The 22,577-nt window shown below is 58.5% G+C and overlaps 3 protein-coding genes across 8 annotated transcripts in view; 1 reads left to right on the top strand and 2 right to left on the bottom strand.

Moving 5' to 3' along the window:
- Positions 1-4,223, bottom strand: part of CFDP1 (craniofacial development protein 1) — an 82,181-nt gene extending 77,958 nt beyond the window's left edge. The window contains exons 1-4 of one of the 2 annotated variants that reach the window (XM_064160504.1): positions 3,957-4,223; positions 3,757-3,862; positions 2,601-2,829; positions 848-966 (exon numbers count right to left, since the gene is read on the bottom strand). In XM_064160504.1, coding sequence (XP_064016574.1) covers positions 848-966; positions 2,601-2,829; positions 3,757-3,862; positions 3,957-4,023 — 521 coding nt within the window. In that variant the 5' untranslated portion in view covers positions 4,024-4,223. The remainder of the gene's footprint in view (positions 1-847; positions 967-2,600; positions 2,830-3,756; positions 3,863-3,956) is intronic. The other variant, XM_064160503.1, reaches the window with a different exon arrangement.
- A 234-nt stretch (positions 4,224-4,457) lies between these two features.
- TMEM170A (transmembrane protein 170A) lies at positions 4,458-9,541 on the top strand. 2 transcript variants are annotated; one of them, XM_064160501.1, is made up of 3 exons: positions 4,458-4,613; positions 4,727-4,897; positions 6,106-9,541. In XM_064160501.1, exons 1-3 carry the CDS (start codon positions 4,490-4,492, stop codon positions 6,234-6,236), a joined length of 426 nt encoding a protein of 141 aa, XP_064016571.1. In that variant the 5' UTR covers positions 4,458-4,489; the 3' UTR covers positions 6,237-9,541. The 2 variants fall into 2 exon arrangements, with proteins under 2 accessions (XP_064016571.1, XP_064016572.1); XM_064160502.1 differs by having other exon boundaries at positions 4,727-4,902.
- On the bottom strand, positions 9,449-22,097 carry SLC12A3 (solute carrier family 12 member 3). 4 transcript variants are annotated; one of them, XM_064160498.1, is made up of 26 exons: positions 21,522-22,081; positions 21,142-21,288; positions 20,839-20,914; positions 20,548-20,643; positions 19,951-20,090; positions 19,219-19,329; positions 18,878-18,989; positions 18,495-18,625; positions 18,188-18,272; positions 17,120-17,274; positions 16,690-16,797; positions 15,973-16,096; positions 15,799-15,900; positions 15,552-15,707; positions 14,772-14,871; positions 14,003-14,114; positions 12,465-12,605; positions 12,180-12,286; positions 11,929-12,011; positions 11,705-11,773; positions 11,448-11,549; positions 11,173-11,284; positions 10,805-10,891; positions 10,569-10,704; positions 10,379-10,446; positions 9,449-10,205 (listed from the first exon to the last, which is right to left on the bottom strand). In XM_064160498.1, exons 1-26 carry the CDS (start codon positions 21,810-21,812, stop codon positions 10,064-10,066), a joined length of 3,093 nt encoding a protein of 1,030 aa, XP_064016568.1. In that variant the 5' UTR covers positions 21,813-22,081; the 3' UTR covers positions 9,449-10,063. The 4 variants fall into 4 exon arrangements, 3 of the variants coding, with proteins under 3 accessions (XP_064016568.1, XP_064016569.1, XP_064016570.1); XM_064160499.1 differs by having other exon boundaries at positions 11,448-11,546; XM_064160500.1 differs by lacking the exon at positions 10,805-10,891 and having other exon boundaries at positions 21,522-22,084.
- Positions 22,098-22,577: the final 480 nt, after the last annotated feature.

Raw genomic sequence — 22,577 nt, 5'->3', positions numbered from 1 at the left:
AAGCACAGCCAAAGGCAAGCAAGCACAGCCAAAGGCAAGCAAGCACAGCCAAAGGCAAGCAAGCACAGCCAAAGGCAAGCAAGCACAGCCAAAGGCAAGCAAGCACAGCCAAAGGCAAGCAAGCACAGCCAAAGGCAAGCAAGCACAGCCAAAGGCAAGCAAGCACAGCCAAAGGCAAGCAAGCACAGCCAAAGGCAAGCAAGCACAGCATGGCCACAGCCACAGGGTGACATCGCAGTCGGATTTCACCTGCGTTCACTCAGGTCTCGGTTCTGCTCTTAGGAAGCAACTGCTGCCTTTTGCAGCCCATCCTGAGAGGCATCTTGCAACCCAAACTTGGCCTGAAGGATGATTTTACCCAGCCCATCTCCTTGGTGGCAGCTGTTTCAGAGGCTGAAGCACTCAGCTGCTCAGCAAAACACCTTTTTGCTGTCTGCAGCTCTTTGCGGTGTGATTGTGAACATCAGCAGGGAAAGTGCCAGCAAATATCCTGCCCCCAACACAGAGCTTGGGGCTAGACTGAGGGAGTAAAATGCAGTACCACGACCCCTGTGGGGCTACACTTTGCCTCAGCCCTCACACAGTGCCGCCAGGAAGCTCTACCAACTATCCAGATGGGGAAGCCCAAGTGAATGTACAGCTTGAGCAGAGACTCAGAGCTGCACAGAATGATACGCTGCAGCCCTTGGGCAGAAAATCCTTGGCCTCATCTTCCTTCAGGTCTGTAAGTGCTCATGATAAAAGCAAACAGTGTAAAGGCCAAAGGAGAACACACTCAGTGCTTCACAGCATGTCTGCAGCCTGCCTGCAGCTCCCAGGCTGCCCTGAGCCACAGCTGTCAACTCACCTGACCTCCTCACCAGCGAAATCAAACACTTTGGTGATTGTCACTTTTCCTGCATCTTTTGGCTTCTCAGACTCTTTTGGTTTCTCCTGAAGCTTGTTCCCACTCTTCTCTTCTTCAGCCTGCAAAATAAAGGAAGGAGAAAGTAAAGCAATGCACCTCTTGAGCCAAGACAAATTATTCCACCCAGGGGCTGAAGGCAGACCTTGGGTGGCACTGCAACTTAGTTTGGGCACAGCGAGTCACCCGTGGACAGGGAAAGAAACAAACACCTCTGCTACTAGAGGGGAATTCCCCACTTGGGCTCTAGGCTTGCAGTGGAGCTCAAGGAACAAAACAGCTCCCCCAAAAGAGAAATGGAATAGTAATTAAATTTAGGAAGGAACAAGAATACTCTGATGTGGCTCAGAAAGCAATCGAAAGCCTGAAGGCTCTGCTCTCCCAAACTAAAGCTGCCAAGGGTGGACCACAGAGAAATGTTTAGTTTAACTCTAGAACACAGATCACAACCCATCAGGAGTTAAAACAAGGCTGATCTTCCCAGAGAATCCTGAAGATATTCAGCTGCTTGCCAATGGATGTCTCTTCAATTTGAGAGGGAAATCTCTTTAGGAAGCAATTTGTCAGCACCACCTCAAGTTACTCAGTCACAGCTGCACCTTTCAACAGCACACACACAAAAGGCACCTCTCAGCCTATAAATAATCAAAGCAACCCCCTGAATTCAGGCTCTACATCAACCACACATCACAGAGTTCTTCAAGTGGTCCAACTTAAGTTCAAAAAGAGGACAGAGGAACTGCATCTTGTCCATGAGTGAGTCTAGGCTAAGGAGCAACTTTCAAAGACCACTGGTGGTTTAGCAGTCAGCCCACAAAGGCAGAGCTGCTCAGAAGAGAGCTCCTCCTCTCTCCTGCTCTCTGATTCCACCTCTAACCACCTCAGCCAGAAACAACTGAGGTGGGGGAGAAGCAGGAGGGCTCAGATGAAAGCTGCCAGCAAAAATGACAGGAGTACACTTGTGCTGCAGCCTTCCAGCAGGTGTAGAAAGAAGCTTCACACAGTGAGGAGGACCTCACTGAGCCAAGTGTCCAAACTTTTATTACAAAACACCTTTCTTTAGCTGACCACTCTAAGAGAAAAAGACCCAAAAAACCATTTGAGCAACAGAGAGTCATTCTGGGCACCTTCTTCCCTTCTACCACCTTCACTGTGGAAGACTTGGCAAGGCAAAACCACACACTGGTTTCTTCTTACTACAGATGTCTATCCCAACAGGCAGCACCTTCAAGACCCCCACACTGTATGAGGATAAAGGCACAGAGATGGCAGCACAAGGCCCCTCTGCTTCCCCATTCACACACACAGCTTCTCTTTTGAGGATCAGGAAAGGGACAAACCTTGGGGGAGAACTGTGCCCATAAGCACAACTCAGGACGAACCTCTCTTTGCTGCTCCTATGCCCCCAGTTGATTCCAGAACCAGCAAGAGAAGCCAAGAGGGCTCCGTGGGACATGCTGAGATGCCAACAAGCAACTCCATAAGCAGTATCCCCAGACCACAGACCTCCTCAGTTAGAAGGAAACCAGCAGCTTGTCCCAGGGTGAGGCTCCAGGCTTACGAAGGAGAAGGGGGAGGAGGTAAACCAAGCTCCTTCCTAGCTGTGACATCTGGCACCAGCTAGAACCAGTGCTGGGTAGTCTCAAGCTCCAAGCCCTTCCCACAGTCCCTGGTCGAAGGCCCAGGCCCCCATTACCTTCTTAGCCTGCGTTGCAGCCCCTGCTTTGGGCTTCTCTCCCACGTCGCTAAGGAAACGGGCCCAGAGAGCATCCTCTTTCTTTTTCTCCTCTTCTTCTCTTTTCCTTTCCACCTGCTCTACATTATCCACTTCCTCCTCTTCCTCTCCCTTCTCCTCTTCGTTCTGCTGGGCCTTTTCTTCCTCTTTCTCATCTGGCTCTAGCAAGAGGCCTCCTTTCTTCCTCTTTCTGAAAGCAGATGCCAGAAAAAAACCCACACGTTGAGGCATTTGCAGCATGGTTCCAGAGCTGAGCCATGAGCATGGCTGAAACAACACAGGAGCTCATATTCTCACTAGGATATCACAGTATCCCCAAGGTTGGAAGAGACCTCACAGAGCATCAAGTCCAACCCTTTACCACAGAGCTCAAGGCCAGACCATGGCACCAAGTGCCACGTCCAGTCCTGCCTTGAACAGCTCCAGGGACGGCGACTCCACCACCTCCCCGGGCAGCCCATTCCAGTGTCCAATGACTCTCTCAGGGAAGAACTTTCTCCTCACCTCCAGCCTAAATCTCCCCTGGCACAGCCTGAGGCTGTGTCCTCTCGTTCTGGTGCTGGCCACCTGAGAGAAGAGAGCAACCTCCTCCTGGCCACAACCACCCCTCAAGTAACTGAGCACTGGATATGCAACCTGAGAGGTTTTCCCTCCTTAAAAAGGTGATGATGCTGTTCAGAAAGCCCAGGGAGAGGGCAGCAGGCAGCCCACCGAAGCGGACAGGCACCTGCGTGCATCCGTAGGCATGGAAGAGGCTCTGGGATACCACAAGGAGGAGGAGAAGAGGAGAAGTTGGACTGGATAGGAAGCAACCTTAAATAAACTGGGTCTATACGCAGGTTTTCTCCCAGGGAAGAGTATTTTGCACTTAGTAAAAGGCTTATTAAAAGAAAGGTAGCGAGGTCCCGGGGCAGGTTTTCAGGCCCGGTGTATTCCCAGCCTGAGGATGGCTGCCTCTGACGTTACACCAGAACAAGGGAAGACGTTTCCTTCGCCTTTCTCAGCCCCACAGGCAGCACAACGAGCACCGGGGGCGGCGGCTCCCCGGGGCGGATTCCTCCCCACCGGGCAGCCGCTGCCTGTGCGGAACCGCAGCCGGCTCCGGCCGAGCCCGTACCTGCTGCCGGGGCGGCGGGGACCGCTCCTGCCGCGGGGCGGCCGCGGGCTCTCCAGCGGCTCCTCTTGCACCAGCTCGCTCACATCGTCCTCGCTGTACTCCGCACCTGCAAGCACAGCCCATGAGCACCGGAACCGGCACCGGCACGACCCGGATAGCCGTGACGGGCAGAACCACCGCCCCGCCCCGGCCCCGCTCACCTGAGGGGACATAGTCCTCATCCTCGGACGAGGAATACTCCTCCTCCTCCTCCTCCGAGCCCGACATGGTACCGACGCCGCCGCCTTCGCCTCACACACCCGCACCGCGGCCGCCCCCTCCGCCTCCTCCTCACGCCGACCCTAGCCTAGAGCGTCGCCGCCGGCCGCGGGCGCCCCCTGGCGGGCTGGAGGATGACGTGCGCCTGCCCAGCGGCGCTCAGCGCGGAGAGCAGCAAGGAGAGGTCAGCCAGCAGGCTAGAGCGTCTCGCCAGCCCCAGCCAATGACTCCTCCCCATGCACCGAAGGGCTCTGCCGGTGCCCGGTGACTCCCGGCATCCTTTGCGTCCGACAGCCGTTGCCATGGCAGCTCGGGGGCGGGGCCAGGGCCCGGCACAGCTGGTGCCCCTCCAATGGGTGGCGGTTGGCGGGGAGAGTTGTCAGTCACAGTCTGACGCTTCCCATTGGCTGCGAGGGGCGGAAGGGGGCGGGCGGAAGAGCGGGTGTCGGATGGCGGCGGCGGCGCCGGTGAGGCGATGGAGGGCGGCGAGGCGGGCGGCGGCGGCGGCGGGGGGCTCCTGCAGCAGATCCTCAGCCTCCGCCTGGTGCCCCGCGTGGGCAATGGCACCACCTACTCCAGCCCTCTCTCCACCTTCCCAGGTACTCTCCCCGCCGCGGGGCCTGCTCGGAGCAGGGCCCTGCTGCCGCCGCCGCCGCCGCTGCTGGCGGCCTGCGTGCCCGGAGCCTGACTCAGGGCCCTTCTCTCTCCACAGAGATGTGGTACGGCGTCTTCCTGTGGGCCCTCGTCTCTTCCCTCTCCTTCCACGTCCCGGCCGCTTTGCTAGCGCTCTTCACGCTCCGGCACCACAAGTACGGCAGGTTCATGTCCGTGAGCCTCTTGCTGATGGGCATCGTGGGACCCATTACCGCCGGCATCCTAACGAGTACGGTAGATAGCCGAAAAGAGGTGCTGGGGGACTCGGTAGCGATCGGATGTTGCCTTTGGGAGCGTGTCAAACGGCAGCATTCCCTGGCATAGGGATAACAGTGTTTAGGCTGTTTTCCTTCCCACGCTGAGTTGGACTGTCTCACTCATCTAGCCCCTTGGTTGGGCTGCCAGAGGTGCCCGGTGGGTGGGTGGGCTTCCAGCTCTCTGAGCCCTTAGGGAAATGCACAACTTCAGCCTGGGGCCCCTTCTTCTGTTGCTGCTTTCGTGGCAGCAGAGTCCAACCCCACCTGGCTACAGCCTCCCTGCAGGCAGCAATCAGCTCTGCCCTGAGCCTCCTCTGCTGCAGCCTGCACCCCCCCAGCTCCCTCAGCCTCTCCTCTCAGGGCTGTGCTCCAGGCCCCTCACAGCTTTGTCGCCCTCCTGTGGACACCTTCCAGTACTGCAACTTCTCTCTGCAATTGAGGAGCCCAGAACTGGACACAGCACTCAAGGGGTGGCCTGAGCAGTGCTAAGCACAGGGGTAGAATAACCTCCGTTGTACTGCTGCCCACACTGCTCCCAAACCAGCCCAGGATGCCATTGGCCTTCTTGGCCACCTGGGCACTGCTGCCTCGTGTTCAGCTCCTTTCTGCCATCACCCCCAGGTTCTTCTCTGCCTGGCTGCACTGAGCCACTCTGTCCCCAGCCTGCAGTGCTGCTTGGGGTTGTTGTGGCCAAATTGTTCAATCTCATCCCGTTGGCCTCTGCCCACCCATGCAGCCTGGCCAGGTCCCTCTGCAGGGCTCTGCTCCCCTCCAACAGCTCCACAGCTGCTCCTAGCTTGCTGCCATCTGCAACCTCACTGCTGCTGGACTGAATCCCCTGCTCCAGATCATCAATAAAGATACTGAACAGGACAGGGCCAAGCACTGATCCCTGAGGCACACCACTCATGCCAGCTGCCAGCTGGATGTGGCACCATTCACCACCACTCTCTGGGCCCAGCCCTGCAGCCAGTTCTTGACCCATATCACAGTGACTCTGCCCAAGCCACAAGCTGTCAGTTCTGCCAACTGATGCACAAGGGTTGAGAACACTCTGCCCTAGACCCCCCACCGTGTGCTCTACCCTGGTCTTAACACCCTCCAAGACCTCTCCCTCCATCCCTGGCTTACATCAGTGTCCAGCACAAGCTCACAGTGTGGCTCTCTCCCCTCTCTGCAGGTGCTGCCATCGCTGGAGTTTACAGAGCCGCTGGGAAGAAAATGATTCCCTTTGAAGCCCTCATTTTGGGAGTGGGGCAGACATTCTGCGTGGTGGTGGTCTCCTTCCTGAGGATCTTAGCCACCCTCTAGAACTTCCTTGGACGCTGGAGATCCCAAATCAAAGGATGACCAAAGGATCTGCTGCCTGCTTCTTCTCAAGCCCTGAGGGAGCAGAACTTGAGGCATCTCTCAGCGTTGTGCTTCTGCGCTGGTCAAAGGCTTCGTGAAGATCTGCTCCTGCCTCCAGTGGGGCTGGAAATGAGGCTGAAACCTGTGATTTTGTTACTTTATTGGGGGGGTAACACAAAGTGCCAAGTCAAACTTCATTTCTCTGGAGGAGGAGGCACACATCCCTTGGACCAGAGATGAGCTGTAGCAACGGGACATGAACTAAGAGGTGACACCAGCTGTCCTGGGGTCCTGCTACCAAGCGATGTGCTGTCTTCAGAGCTCCTCACTTCCTGCTTTGACCTCTGGCTGCTTTGTTTGCAGTGAACCTGAAGGTCTTTTAATGTGATTTATTGAGGTTTTTTTTAATCAGAGTATTCCTTTTCTTTCCTTTTTTTGGCCCAACCTTCCTAATCCCAGGTCTCAGTCAGAGCCAAGTTGGGAGCAACAAAAGGAAGAATCGTTTTAGACAGGTGAAAGTGCAGGCTTGCAGCTGAGAGCTGTGCCTGTGGATTCTGTGGCAGAGGGAATAAGCACTGGCAAAAAAAAAAAGAGACATTTCTGTTCTGCTGAATTTTATTATGGTGAAGCTCTTCTGGCCCTGTCCTGAAGGTGAGGCACAGCCCAACAGGTACTTCACCCTGCTGCCCAGGCTGGAAAGCCCTGGGCACACCTGTGAGCCTGTGCTGGTGCATTTCAGGCACAAAGAGGACTCATAGCTTTTAAATTCTCTGCTCCCCTTTGACTTGCTGATCAATTTGAGGTGAGGGTGGAGGGCTTGGGGGGGGGGTCTTCACTGTGCTCTGAATGTCGCTGCCTGGCACTCTGCTACTGCTGCACTGGAGAGAAGCTGGTGGCTGGCACTGGGAGGTCATGGCTTGGAGCTTCCTGGGCAGGAGGTGGGGAGTGTGCCATGGTTTTGGTGTCCAGCCTGCAGCATGCCAGTGCATGAGATGCTGCGAGCATCCCAGGAGGAGCCTGGGTCATTGCTGTGCCCAAATCAGGGACTGGCAGTGTGAGCACAGCCCCGGAGCAGCCTTTGCCAGCATCCTCTCATGAACTGTTTTAATTTGCTTGGTTTTAAGTGACTTTTAACTAATCCTTAGATCTACCTTTTGCCCAGAGGTGTGCCACAAAGCCAGGGCTCTTTGGTAGCCAGTTGGGTGCTTTCTGGGGACTTTTTTTGGGTCTCTTGGGAAAGCTGAGGTGAGCTTGGAGACAGGCAGGATGGCACAGCCACCCCCGTGGCTTTGCTGTGGTCTCTGCGTGTGACCCACCCACGTTCCTGTGGGCTGTGAGGGCAGATTCTGTGTCTCTTCAGCCTTGCAGGATGTGTCCCATCCATGGTTGAAGCTCCTTTGGTTTCCAAACCAGCTCACCTTTTGTACCTGCAGCATTCCCTAAGGCCAATGATTTTCCATGAACTCCATGTCCTGAGTGCTGGAACAACCCTCTGCAGGGCTCTGTGTTTATCACAACAAAGAATTTCTCCCTGTGTTAACTTCTCTAGAGTGACTTGGTCGTGTAGAGGTGTTTCTCAGGTGTTTCTTAGTGAGGTGACTGCAGATTTGAGCCCATCTTAACACAGGGACTAAAGCTGTGCATTTTAGGAGAGGTTTTAATATGAATTCTTCTCCTTAGGTGAGTGAGGTCCAAGCAGTGTGACATGCACTGAGCTTGGGATCTTTGGAGTGCCCTGTGTGCCATGCTGCTTGTAGAGAGCTGTTTTTCCTCCCACAGCATTCCCTCGGGGGGAGGCTGGGTGCTCTCCTTCCCCCTGTGCTACCTCCCCCAGGGAAAAAAGCAAGAATAGTGCTCTCTCACTGTTTTGCCCCCTTCCCATCTCAAATAGCTCCTGGCAGAGTGTGTGGCTGGAGTCCCTGGTTTAATCCATGAGAAGTATCCTGGATGAATTAACAGTCCCTTGGGATTTAGACAGGGTAGATCTGGCCTTAGCTTTCAGGTGATGCTAAAAAGCAGTGTCCTGGGCTCCCACTGTGCTCCTCTATTCCCCCATCTCAGTGCCTGGCAGCCCACTTTAGCAAGGACTAAACTGGTTGCAACTGGGAAGACACTTTCTCAGTGTGCCAGCTGTTGTGGCTCAAGGGTGAGCCTTCTGCAGTCACAGGGCTGAGGGGGACAGGGGACAAACCCAGGCTGTTAAGAGCTCAGGACAAGTGGATGAAAATGGCTTGCTAGGAAAACAAAACCTGGTTTCTATCTGTTGTGATTCCTCCCAAAGGCTGTTTTAAGAGGGGGGAAACTGCTTCACTGGAGAGTTGGCAGCTTGAGCAATGCTGGAAGGTGGGTGGAGAGGGTGGGGCCTCTCTGTGCTCAGGAGTCAGGGCATTTTCAGGGGCTTCTGGCATATAAGCTGCTGCTGGCTTGGCTTGACAGGTGTTAGAGCTGGGAGCTGGGTCTTGCTGTCACCTCCCTGCTTGTTGAGGATCCTGCCTGAAATCCTGCCAGTAAAACCAGATCCATGTGGGGAGGAGGAGCAGGCTGGAGTTGATGCAGCAGCTTGGTCACTGCTAGCAGCTTTCTTCTGTCAGTTTGGTCTTCCCTTTGTGTTCTTATCCTTAGTGAGGTTCCCTGGTTTGTTCTTCCTGTCAGTTTGGTCTTCCCTTTGTGTTCTTTGTCCTGAGTGGGGTTCCCTGGTTTGCTCCTCCTGTCAGTTTGGTCTTCCCTTTGTGTTCTTTGTCCTGAGTGAGGTTCCCGGGTTTGCTCCTGCTGTCAGTTTGGTCTTCCCTTTGTGTTCTTATCCTTAGTGAGGCTCCTCCTGTCAGTGTGGTCCTCCCTTTGTGTTCCTTATCCCACCCAAGGCAAGCAGAGGAATCCCTTCACTTTTCAGCTGAGGTTGGTAGATTTTGCTCAGACAAACTTGCCAGAAGCTGCTGGAATCTTGTGAGAACATCAATGCTGAGATGTCCTGAGCTGGGCAGAGCTGTGAACCCCCTGCCCAGGAAGCCCAGCCAGGACTTTTGATCAACACCCTGCAGAGAAACCACCTGCCCTGGAGACACATCCCTGCTGGAACTGAGAGCTGTGGCCCTGCTTTCCACGTGTGCACATCCCCCCGTGCTGGGCAGATTTAGCCCCACCCTGGCTTCCCCTCCTGCTGACCTGAACAAATCTTTGTATGAGAGAAAAACTGGAAATTTTATTTTTCTACTGACACTTCTAATCCTGGTGGTGAGATCAATAAAGGCTCTTAACAAGCATGCTGAGCTGAGGTGTGTTTCTCCAGTCTGTGCCAGGATAGGTCCTGGGTTGGGTGGTTTGTTTTGCTTCCCCTTAGGAGCTGGACTTGCTGCTGCAAGCAGAAGGTGGCACCTTGCTGCTGCTCGGCCTGTTTGGAGGAGTCCCTGTCCCCAAGAGTCAGTGCTGACCCACACCTATCACCCCAGGGCAGCCTCACCCTGGGAGAGTGGCTTTGCCAGGGCTGTGGGTCAGTCCTTGGGCTCTGTGTGGGGGTCCTGCTTGCTGCTCTCAGGAGAGGACCCCAAACTTGACCTGCACAGCTCTGGCTAAACCCAGGGCTGGAGCAACACCTCCACTGCGAGTCCTACATTACTGTATCTCTATATACACCTTACAAAGACCAAGATCTGCCCAACAAGTCTTTGTAGGAGGGTGGCAGCTCCCACGGTGGCATTTCCCAAGAGCTAATGCCCAGGTGTACATGGACACTGCTCCCCCAGAGCTCAAAACTGGCCTGAGAGATGCGCATCCCGAGGCAGCAGGCAGGTTTATTGGCAGTAAAAGGTCAGCACGTTCTCCTGGTTCCCTCTGGTGAGGATGACAGGGGGTCTCAGGTCCTGGGAGAGCGTCTCCAGCCAGGCCATGTAGAGGGAGCTGGGGCAGTGCCCCTTCCTGCCGATGGGCAGCGTGCTGCGGGCAGCGAGGGGCAGGTCAGGCTCTCCCCCCGCCGCTGCTGCCCACCAGCGGCTTTCCCGCACCACCCCAGCCCCCCACGGGTGTTCCCCTGCAGGGAGAAGGGAAGATGCCCGAAGGACGCTGTCCCTGGGGCATGAAAGGGGCACAGAAGCAGTGAGGGCACCTACATGGCTATGAGCGCCGCGTCCCGCGAGTAGTCCAGCAGGATCTCGTTCAGCCTCACCTGCCGGAGCGACTGCGGGCACAGAGGGGTGCGGGCAGTGACCAACCACCCTCGCCAAAGAGACGGCATCTGGGCTCAAAAGCAGGGGAGCCGTGGCAGGAGCCCCCCCCCCCCAAGCCTGGCACCGGTGCTACCTTGGCTCTGTTTTTATCCAGCTCCTCGTCCGAAATCTTCCAGGGGCAGCCCTGCCGCAGCTCGTTCACCGCAGCCTCGTCCCTGAAGCCATCGTTCAGCCTGAAGGGAGCGATCAGCTCCTCGAACCTCCTGATGCTGCAAGGCAAAGAGAACGGCGCCAGGGCAGGCGGCGCAGGGCGGGTCTGGGGGTGCAGGGGGTGAGGAGGAGGGGGGAGAAGCAGAGGCAGGAGGTTACTGCTCTGGCCGGGGTTTCTGGTTGATGTCAGGGAGGATGTGGACCTCGTGGAAGCCGAGGCGGAACTTGCTCAGCAGAGAGACGATCCTGCCGGGGGCGGGGGGGAAAGGACACATCTGCCATCAAGGAGCAGGACGTGGTGGCTCTGGCAGGGACCTGCCCTGGCCAAGGCCCTTGCCACTGCCCTTGCCTCGCACTCCAGGTTTTTCCCACTCCCCAAGCACATGGAGGGGCGAGGCAAAAGCAGCCGGGTGGGAGCCCACAGGTCTCGTTATGGCAAAGCCTGGGGCACCCCGGGGAGAGGAAGAGCTCCTGCCACCCGGCCGTGGGGACAGCAGCAGCGCCCAGGCAGGGCTGGCAGCACTTACGCCCTCCTCTCCTCGTCCATCCTGTGGATCTGCCCGCCGACAAACACCCGGATTTTGCACTTCCCCCACCGCTTCTTGCGCCCCAGGAGGTAGGGGATGAGCAGCGTGAGACCTGTCCCCAGAACACCCGTTGGGAGGCATGGCAGTGGCAACCCCACCAGCGTTTTCCTGACTCTGGGTGCCAAGGGTGTCCTGGCAGCCGAGGAGCACCAGGATGGAGGTGCTGGGTTCCCAGCAGATGGATGGCAGAAGCTGCAGCAGCAGGGGATGGTTACCTCCATCATCAAAGAGCCAGTAAATGTCGATGGTCTTCTTGCCCTGGTCACTCTGGAAGATGGTGCTGGCCTGCTGCTCACCTGCCAGGCTGGTGGGGTCTGCTGCCAGGGCGAGAGCACCAGTGAGGGGCACCACTGCCCAACGACTAAAACCTCCCAGTCCCAGCCCAGCTCCCCATCCCTGCCCAAAACCCACCCCCCTAGCTGCAGACCCAGCTCCCCAAAATTAACCCTGGGAGCCCTAAGCCAGCACCAACCTGTGCCCGGGGCTGCTCTGCTGCCGGTGCCGTTCTCGGGGTGCTCTGCTGCCTCGAACGTGGGGTTAACTGGGGAGGGGGGAGAAGAGCACAGGCAGCAGGGCAGCACCCTGCCGTCCCCATCCCCCTCACTTCCGACCCAGGAGCGATGTCCCCCCAGGGCTGTGAGCCTCGCTGGCGCCGCAGTGCCAGCTGGGCATCCCGGGCTGCCCACAGGCACTCACAGTGGGCCTGCATCACGCGGGAGACGTTCAGCCCTTCCTTCATCCTCATCAGGCACACGCCGTACTTGAAATCAAAGGCGTCGCTGGAAGGAGGGGGGAGAAGGCAGTTAATGGCAGCAGCTTCTCTCAGGTGGCACTGCCAGCCAGGACACCAGCGCTGCACACAGAGCCACAGCACCCCCACACCCAACCAGGAGGCCACCACCCGGTGCCAGCATCCCCGGAGGGCAGAGGGGCTGGCGCGGCCGTACTGCAGGATGCCCACGTAGTCCTCCAGGCTCTGTGGGGCCACTGTCCGCCAGTTCCTCTTGTAGCCCAGCACCAAGATGTTGGGTCTCATCTTCCCCAGCCCGGCAGCCTAGGGATAGACGTCCCCATGAGACCTCCTCTGCAGGGGCAGACAGGCAGGTGGTGGCAGTCCGCAGGGCAGCGATGCAAAGGAGGGCGCCTGGAGGCTGGGGAAGGGGTTCAGAGCTCCCCAGGCTGTGGATGGAAGGGAAGGGACCCTGATGGTCAACAGCCAGGGGTGGCTCTACCTGGAGCAGCATTTGGACACCACTTCTCAGGTCCTCAGCCACCACGTCAGTGTAGAAAGCTTTGATCTTCCTCTTCATGAGCCACTTGGTGTGGCCATCAGCCATCAGCCAGGACTCTGGCACCTTCTGCTTCCGCGGCCCCTGGAGGGAGCAGGGGCTCAGGCAGCCCCTTCCAGCTGGTGACCTTGCCACCAAGGACCTCCAGCTCCTCTCTTCCCAAACCACTGGCAAGACCTGGCTGTAAGCACTGTGCATGCATGGGAGGCTGCAATCACAGCAAGAAAGCCAGCAAAGGCTGGGGTGCCCCCAGCCAGTGCCCCCAGTGCCAGCAGCCCCACGGCTGTGGCTCAGATGGTGCTCGCTGCACAGCATCCCCTTGAGGCTGCTCTTGAGGCTTCAGGGCTGCAGGACCACCCCTGTGCCATTGGCAAGGGGAACCCATTTGCCCACAGGGACATCCCAGTGCTTCACTGATACTGCTGGAGAGGCTTCCAGATGAAGCATTTCATCATCCAGTGGCACAGGGATGGGCACATTACAATCTTCACCCCATCAGACCCCAGCACATGGCTGAGGTTGGCAGCTTTTGGATGGCCAGAGGCCCCAGGACAAGAAACCAGCCAGCTTTGGCAGCCCATGTCCAAATGGAGGCAGTGACAAGTGGAGTCACTCAGGGATCAGTACTGGCACCAGTCTGGCTCAATATCTTTGTGGGTGGCATGGACAGAGGCACTGAGTGCAGCCTCAGCAAGGTTGCTGCCCACACCAAGCTGTGTGCTGCAGCAGGCAGGCTGCAGGGCAGGGATGGCAGCCAGAAGCACCTGGGCAGGCTGCAGAGGTGGGCACAAGCCAAGCTCAGGAGCTGCAACAAGACCAAGGGCAAGGTGCTGCAGCTGGGTGGAGGCAATGCCAAGCACCAATCCAGGCTGGGCAGTGCCAGGCTGGAGAGCAGCCCTGGGCAGAGGGCCTTGGGGGTGCTGCTGGAGGAGAAGCTCAGCAGGAGCCAGCAGTGTGCACTTGCAGCCCAGAGAGCCAAGCAGAGCCTGGGCTGCAGCAGCAGCAGTGTGGGCAGCAGGGCCAGGGAGGGGATTCTGCCTCTCTGCTCTGCTCTGCTGAGAGCCCACCTGGAGTCCTGCCTGAAAGAGTTGGGGCTGTGCAGGCTGCAGCAGAGGAGGCTCCCAGGGGACCTTCTGGTGGCCTTGCAGCATCTGCAGGGGGCTACAAAAAAGCTGGGGAGGGACTTTCGAGGCTGAGTGGGAGTGGCAGGAGTGGGGGGGATGGAGCAAAGGTGGAGGTGGGGAGAGTGAGGCTGGAGGGGAGGAGGAAGTTGCTGAGCAGGAGAGTGGTGAGAGGCTGGAATGGGATGCCCAGGGAGGGGGTTGAGGCCCCATGGCTGGAGGTGTTTGAGGCCAGGCTGGCTGAGGCTGTGTGCAGCCTGCTCTAGGGTAGGGTGTCCCTGGGCATGGCAGGGGGGTTGGAACTGGCTGCTCCCTGTGCTCCCTCCCAACCCTGACTGATGCTATGATGCTATGACTCACGATCAGGACGTTGCCACAGAGCATCAGGCTGAGGTTCTTGGTGAAGGTCCCCACGAAGTCCACCAGGGCAGGGCGGCAGCTGGGAGGACCTGTGAGCACCAGGCACTGCGGTCTGCCGGCAGGGGAGAAAGAGGGGGGCTGGAGGCACCGAGCTGGGCCCCTTCGCAGAACCACAGAATGCTAAGGGCTGGAAGGAACCTCAAAAGCTCATCAGGTCCAACCTCCCTGCCAGAGAAGGGTCACACAGATCAGGTCACACAGAAATGCATCCAGGCAGGTCTGGGATATCTCCAGAGAGGGAGACTCCACAGCCCCCCTGGGCAGCCTGTGCCAGGGTTCTGGCACCCTCACAGGGGAAAAATTCCTCCTGATGTTTCCATGGATCTTCCTATGGCTCAGCTCCCACCCATTGCCCCTTGTGCTGGCACGGGACATCACCCAGCAGAGCCTGGCTCCAGCCTCTGGGCACTCAGCCTGCACAGCTTTATCAACATGAATGAGGTCACCTCTCTGTCTCCTCCTCTCCAAGCTGAAGAGCCTCATCTCCCTCAGGCTCTCCTCCTAACAGAGCTGTTCCATTCCCTTCAGGATCTTTGTGGCTCTGTGCTGGACTCTCTCAAGCAGTTCCATGTCCCTCTTGAACTGAGCCCAGAACTGGACACAGTACTGCAGATGTGGCCTCAGCAGGGCAGAGTAGAGGGGCAGGAGAACCTCTCTCCAGCTACTGGCCACACTCTCCATCCCCAGCACCACACTGAGCCACCCTTGCCTGTAGTTCTTGATGTGCTCATCCACTTCACTCAGCCCCACTGAGTAGTTGAGGGCCATGTTGTACGAGCTGGCTTGCATGGAGGAGCCCCAGTTGACATCTGCATAGAGAAGATGGATTAGCAACAGGGGCCAGATGCCCCCCGGAGAACCCCCGGTGCCAGGACACAAGATCACAGCATGTTAGGGGTTGGTAGGGACCTCCAGAGATCATCACAGAATCAACCAGGTTGAAAGAGACCTCCAAGCTCACGCAGTCCAACCTAGCACCCAGCCCTAGCCAAGCAACCAGACCATGGCACTCAGTGCCAACCTAGCACCCAGCCCTGGCCAATCAACCAGACCATGGCACTGAGTGCCAACCTAGCACCCAGCCCTGCCCAGTCAACCAGACTATGGCACTAAGTGCCAACCTAGCACCCAGCCCTGGCCAACCAACCAGACCATGGCACACAGTGCCAACCTAGCACCCAACCCTGCCCAATCAACCAGACCATGGCACGAAGTGCCAACCTAGCACCCAGCCCTGGCCAATCAACTAGACCATGGCACTCAGTGCCAATGTAGCACCCTGCCCTGGCCAACCAACCAGACCATGGCACTCAGTGCCACAGCCAGGCTTTGCTTGAACACCTCCAGGGACAGCGACTCCACCACCTCCCTGGGCAGCCCATTCCAATGCCAATCACTCTCTCTGCCAACAACTTCCTCCTAACAGCCAGCCTAGACCTGCCCTGGCACAACTCGGCACTGCGTCGGCCCCCCGCTGCCAGAGCATCACCTGGCTTTTTGTAGAGGACGTATCCCAGGAGGAAGACGACGATGCCGAAGGCGATGAGGGCCGCCCACCAGGTCAGCAGGAACATGATGACCACCGAGACGGTGGCCCCGAAGAGCGCGGCCCACTTGCTGTAATACCGAAAGGAGGGTCGCCAGCCTGCACGCAAACACACAGAGCGGCCGCTGCCGCCACGGGGAGCCGGCACGGCGCGGCACGGCGCGGCACGGCGCGGCACGGCGCGGCACACCTGGCGAGTTGGTGATGGAGGCGTGGAAGCAGCTGAAGTTGATGAGGGCGTAGGAGCAGAGGAAGAAGTTGGAGATGATGGGGGCGATGGCGTTGAGCTCGGCTGCGGGGAGGAGGGCGAGATGTGAGCGGTGGGCAGCGAGGCACCGGCAGGGTGCTGGGGGCAAGCACCTACCGATGAGGATGAAGCCGACGGCGATGAGGTAGGTGAGCATGTAGCCACGGATGGGCTCGCTGTTCCTGCCGTAGCCCTTCCCGAAGAAGCCTATGAGAGGGTAGAGCTGGTCCCTGCAGAGACACTGCGGGGAGAGAAGCGTTGGGGACAGCAGGCACCGCTAGGGACAAAGGGCGGCACTGCCATAGAGTCACAGAACGGTAGGGGTTGGCAGGGACCTCTAGGGATCATCGGGTCCGACCCCCCCTGAGCAAGCCTCTCCTTTCACCCAGCTCTTTCTGACTCCAATCCCAAGCCCCTAAAATCACAGAGTGGTAGGAGTCAGGAGGGATCTCTGGGGATCATCGAGTCCAACCCTTCTGCCAAAGCAGGACCACCCAGGGCAGGTCACACAGGAACACACCCAGGTGGGTTTTCAAAGTCCCTAGGGAAGGAGACTCCACAACCTTTCTGGGCAGCCTGCTCCAGGGCTCCTGCACCTTCACACCAAATAAGCTTCTCCTCAAGCTGAGGTAGAGCTTCCTGGGTTCCAGCCATGGTGGCTTTGGCATCTGCTCAGCAAGGGCTGAGCTGGCCTCACGCCTTTGCCCACGGCAGCATCCTTCTCACCACAGGGCTGATGATGGTTGCAGAGCCTCGCTCTGCGGAGTGCTCCCCCAGGGCTGCTGTCGGGCTCAGGGATGGGAGCTGGGGGACATGGGCACACCACCCCCTCACCTGGAAGACTTTAGGTGCTGACACGAGGCAGGCCAGTGCTGAGGAGAGGGTAGCACCAAAGATCCCTGCCGTGATGAGGGGGCCAAATCCAGACACCATGCTCATGCTCTGCCCAAAACACAGGTGGTCAGGAACCTGTCACCCTCAGTGCACCAACCTCTGCCCCCAACATAAGGGATGCCCTGCCCCTGGCGGCCCATCAGGGCTTTTCCGTCGTTGTGATGCAGGTAGTGAGGTCCAGCTGCACCCAAAAGCCCCAGGAAGATATGCTCCCCAGTGCATCCCCCTTCCCTCCCAGTGCCCTCCCCGTCACCTGTGACAGCACAGGCGCCTCCCGGGCTGCTGGGGGGACGCTGGGCTCCCCAGTAAGCTGCTCCCCAGCAGCACACGGGCGGGCGGCAGAGGGAGGGCGAGCGGCCCCGGGCGGCACCTGGTAGTAGTTGCTGAGCCCATAGCGGCAGGTCTGGCGCTGTGCGCAGGCGGTGAAGTTCCACCCGAGGGCGCAAGTGAGCCCCTCGCAGCCGGCCGAGCCCACGGCCACGCTGTCGTTCAGGCTGCCCGAAGCGTCCCGGACCACGCAGGCACCTGCGGGGCAGGGCAGACGGTGCGGGTTTAGTGCCCTCACACCGCAGCAGCAGGGAGGGAGCCAGGCCAGGTCTTGCCGTTGCTTTTACAGCACCCTGCTGCCTGTGACAGTCCCCAAGGCCCTGCCGTGGAGCTGCTCTGCTGCAGGGTGGCCATGAGCGATGCCAGCAGCTGCTTTGCCCTCTCTATGGGAGCAGGAATGAATCATAGGTTCCAGAACTGTGTCAGTTGGAAGAGCCCTCTGAGATCATCAAGGTCAATCATCAACCCACCAGGGCCATTAAAGCATGTCCCAGAGAGCCATGGCCACACCTTTCCTGAACACCTCCAGGCATGGGCACTCCACCACCTCCCCGGGCAGCCTCTGCCAGTCCCTGACTACTCTTGCAGCAAAGAAATTGTTCCTCATCTCCAACCTAACCCTCCCCTGCCACAATCTCAGGCCAGCTCCTCTCCTTTTGTTGCTTGATACTGGGGAGAAGAGATCAACCCCACCTCACTGCAACCTCCTTTCAGGGTGCTGTAGAGAGCAATGATGTCTCCCCTCAGTCTTTTCTTCTCCAGACAAAAACACCCCTAATTCCCTTAGCTTCTCCTCACCAGACCTGTTCTTCAGACCCTCCACCAGCTTGGTTGCTCTTCTCTGGACCTGCTCCAGCCTCTCAATGTCCTTCTCTGAGTGAAGGGCTCAAAATGGACCCAGTATTTGAGATGTGGCCTCATCAGTGTCCACTACAGGAGCACAATCACTTCCCTGCTCCTGCTGGCCAGGAGGTCTGTCACACGTGGCATTCACCCCAGGATATCAGTGGTGGTGTCCACAGCTTGCTCCCAGCTGCTGCCACCCCCTGCCCCCTCCCAGATCACCCATTTGAGGTACCCCACCCAGCTCACCCAAGGACGTGCTGCTTACCGATGGTAGCTGAAAGCACCAGGTAAGACACAGTGGTCCAGAAGATGGCCATCAGGGTGCCCTTGGGGATGGCCACAGCAGGATCCTGTGCCCAAGGAAGCCACAGAGAGACGTGAGACAGCTTAAAGTGGCACTTCAGCTGCAGCTGCTACACAACAAGAGCTTTTAACTCATTGTGCCACAAAGCTGCAGAGCAGCACCTGCCTGAACCTTACTACCCAAAGGAGAAATCAAACAGGGCCTGAAAGCTGGAGCAAAACCAGAGCCCTGAGAGGGGCCAACTCAGGCAGCAGGGGTCCAAACCCACCTTCAGGTCACCCGAAATGTTGGCACCTGCCAGGATGCCTGTTGCCGACGGGAAGAAGATGGAAAACAAGCCAAAGAAGGAGCCATCAGGTCCACGCCAGTTGGGCACAAAGTTCTGGGCAAAGATGTCAGCTGGGGAGGAAGCAGAGGAGAAGCATTTGGGACTTCCCAACTGCCTTTCTCCTGGCTGAACCATCTCAGTGCTGGAGGGAGGCACAGCACTGGTGGTGGGTAGCACACTGAAGGTGACACCACGCTTTTAGTGATGGATCTCAGCGTGGAGCACCCTCCCACAGCAAACATCTTCCCCAGCAGCAGCAAAGAGTTGGGCTCCAGTGATGCATTTGGACCTCCTGAGCATAACCCCAACCCATGGGGACTCACCTCGGTAGCTGAAGAAGCCCTTCGCTTGCTTCTCAGTGGTGGCTGGGATCACTGTCCCCACCAGGTAGTTGATGAAGGAAACCAGGATGACCAGGAAAAACAGTATCTGTGCCTGCCAGACCAGAAAGAGCTGGCTGAGGGGTTGGGTTTGGGTGCTGAGGTGGTGAAGAATGCGTTGGGGTAAATCTTCACCAGTTTTGAGTGAGCTACAGGCTCTGCTCTTTGGATGTATGATGTGCCCATTAGATGTGCCCATTAGATGCATGATGTGCCCTGATTAGAGCAGGAACAGCTCTAATCAGCCCAAAGGCAGTAAGGTGAGTGGAAGAGCAGAGCCTTACCTTGGCCTCCCACTCCATGCCAGCCAGGGAAATGCCCAGCAGCACTGTCACAGTGACCACTCCGATGATCCGGATGTCGTTGGTGGGGTCCACGATGAGGGAGTTGTGCTCCTGGGGAGGAGGAATCATCCACAGGTGGAAACAACTCTCTGCCTTACCAAACTACCAGGGACTGGAGGGCAATGAGGATGATGAGGGGACTGCAGCACTGCCTCACGAGGAGAGGCTGAGGGACCTGGGGCTGCTTAGTCTGGAAAAGAGACGACTGAGAGGGGATTTAATACATGGTTGAAACTATCTGGGGGTCGGGCAGGGGACAGGCTCTGCTCACTGCTCCCTGGGATAGGACAAGGAGCAACGGATGGAAGTTGTAGCACAGGAGGTTCCAGCTCAACACAAGGGGGAACTTCTTTACTGTAAGGGTCCCAGAGCACTGGCACAGGCTGCCTGGAGAGGCTGTGGGGTCTCCTTCTCTGGAGGCTTTCAAGACTTACCTGGGTGTGTTCCTGTGTGACCTGAGCTAGGTTGCTCTGGCAGGGGTTTAGAGTCAACAATCTCTTTGTGTCCCTTCCGACCCCTGACATCCTGTGAGCCTGTGACTGCTGTGAGTTTTAGCAGCTGCTGGTTGATGATGAGTGGCCCAGCACCAACAGAAGCGTCCATAGCTTGTGTGGGGTAAAGGTGGGGCTGGAGGGGACAGGACCCAGGGGACACAGAGAGCTGATTCCTTACCTGCAGCAGGTCCCGGACGGTTTCAGCGAAGCCAACTGTGTGCATGGCCACGGCCACCGCGTTGGCAAAGGCAAAGATCAGCCCGATGGAGCCACCCAGCTCTGGCCCCAGGCTCCGTGAGATGAGGAAGTAGGTGCCTCCTGGGGTGGTGGGAACACCCTTGAGGTGTTATTAGATGCCACCCCACCACCTTTTTTGGGTCCCCCTACACCGTGCAGCCCATGCCAGGTGTTTGTGTCCATGGGGCAGCCCCAGGGTGGAGAATCATAGAATCAGTCAGGGTTGGAAGGGACAGCAAGGATCATCTAGTTCCAATCCCCGTGCCATGGGCAGGGACACTCACACTAGATCAGGCTGTCTAGAGCTTCATCTAGCCTGGCCTTAAACACCTCTAGGGATGAGGCTTCCTACCACCTCCCTGGGCAACCCCTTCCAGGGTCTCACCACCCTCACGCTGAAGAACTTCTTCCTAACATCCAGTCTGAACCTACCCATTTCCAGCTGTGTTCCATTCCCTCAAGTCCTATCAGTACCTGACAGCCTAAAAAGTCTCTCCCCAAAGAAGAGCCTCCAGGGTGGCTGGAGGGGACACACTACCTGACTTGACTTTGCCATTAGTGGATATGGCAGAGATGGACAAGCCAGTGATGGTGGTCACTGTCACGGACATCAGGATGATGAGCCACGTCAGGGCTGTGGGGAGAGGGCATCGCTTCATTCCTGCATCCTCCCCCAGCCCCACAGCCCCCGCTGCCTTCCCTAGGAGACCCACAAGGCCCCTGGGCATTGCGCCACGCTGAGCGCTGCCCGGCATTTCCACCGCCGCTGCCCGGGGGTCCGGGGCCACCCGGTGGCACCGCTCTGCCCGCGGTGCGCTGCGGCACCCACCGATTCCGGCCTGGGCGGTGATCCAGGGCAAGCGCAGGTACAGGATGACTCCCCAGATGTTCAGCATGCAGCGAATCTGGGGGGGGGGACATACAGAGAGGAGCCTCAGAACGTTGTTCTCCTTCACCTCTGGGTGGAAAGCGACCCACTGCGGAGGGTGGAGAAACATCTGGGGCACAGATGCTCGTGAAAAATGCACGTAGGGGGAAAAGCGGGGCGGTGAGGGATAGAGGCACCACGGCCCTGCTTGCGGTGGGGATGGGAGGGCAGGAGGCTGCTCCCCACGGGGCGAGTCCCGCTCACCATCACACCCTTCACCCAGCCGAAGCGGACGGGCGCTGCTGCGGGGGCTCCGCCCGGCTCCTCCGCCGCCTCCTCGGGCCCGGCCTCCGGCAGTCCGTTGCTCCGCTGCGGCTCCGACGGCGGCGTGTGGCAGCGGCCGGGGTCGGGCTGCGGGGACAAGGCGAGATGAGGACAGGCAGGGCTGAAGGCAGCCAGCTGTTGTGCCCCGGCGGTGAGCTCTCGCCGACAGCACAGCTGGAAACAGCTGGGCTTGTCCCTTCGACTTCTCCTGAGGCTGTCCACCCTGGCACCCGTTACAGCACCACGGACGCACCGCAGGAAACGGTGGCACAGGCTGGGGGTGCCAAACCTGCCGGTGGCACGGCTGAAGCCCACCTTACCTTGAGGATGGAGTGGAGGTCTGCCAGCGAGGGCCGGCCCTTGCCGGTGTCACCCACCCCGTTACTGTTGGCATAGTGCTCGTAGGCGGGCACCACGTCCACCGTGTTGTAGCCGAAGGTCCTGGTGCAGAGGGTGCTGCTGGACAGGTGGGTGCTGTCGCAGCCTGCCCCCTCGCTGGGCGCGTAGGGACCCCGGCTGCCCTCCTCCGCGCCCAGCAGGGTGCTGATGGTGAAGCGGCCGCTGCAGCGGGACAGGGCGGCGGGCAGCTCCGGGACGGGCAGCTCGGCCATCGCCCCTGGCCGGCTGGCTGCGGGGTGAGGGACGGGGCGCCGGAGAGGGGCTCTGGGGTTTTATACCCGCCGCAACCGGAGCCAGGCAACCGGCAGCCGCCTGCCGCCGCGGCTAACGGGGAATCGGCTCCAACCGCCCCGAGCTGGCCAGGGGGGAAAAAAATAGCCGGGAGGGACGTGCAGGGCAGCGCGACCGGCACCGCCGCCGCCCCAACGCGATGGCGGCGCCGATAACGGCTTTGAGATTAAAGCCCAAGGACAGAGCAGCAGAGAAAGGCGGCGCGGAGCTCGCCTCCGGCCCTAACCCGGGAACATTCAGTTCCCAGCGGGACTTACTATGGAAAAATGGGAGTAGGACTCCCACGCACCTTCGCCCTTCCCTGGGATCCTGCCCCGCAGCTGGCAGACGGCGTCAATCGGCTCGGCTGTGGCCCTGAGCTGGGCTGGCCGTGGGGAAGCAAACGGTTCCTTATCTCCCAGTGAAACCAGGGGAGGGAGGGATGGCACTGGCTCGGGTTCTGAGAGCCACAGAATGGGCTGGAAGAGACCTTCAGGACCATCCAAGTCCAACTCTCCACATAGCACTAAAGGGTCACCATGAAACCATGTCCCTGAGTGCCAGGTCCACACACTGCTTGGACACCCCTCAGGGATGGTGATTCCAGCACTCTACTGGTCTCGAACATTCCAATGTCTGAGAACCCTTCCAGAGCAGAAATATTTCCTAGCATCCAGCCTGAACCTCCCCTGGCAGAGCTTGGAACC

Source organism: Pogoniulus pusillus, chromosome 20 (genome assembly GCF_015220805.1).
Source record: "Pogoniulus pusillus isolate bPogPus1 chromosome 20, bPogPus1.pri, whole genome shotgun sequence".
Classification (NCBI taxonomy): Eukaryota; Metazoa; Chordata; class Aves; order Piciformes; family Lybiidae; genus Pogoniulus; species Pogoniulus pusillus.
This window is presented reverse-complemented; position numbering and strand designations above follow the sequence as displayed.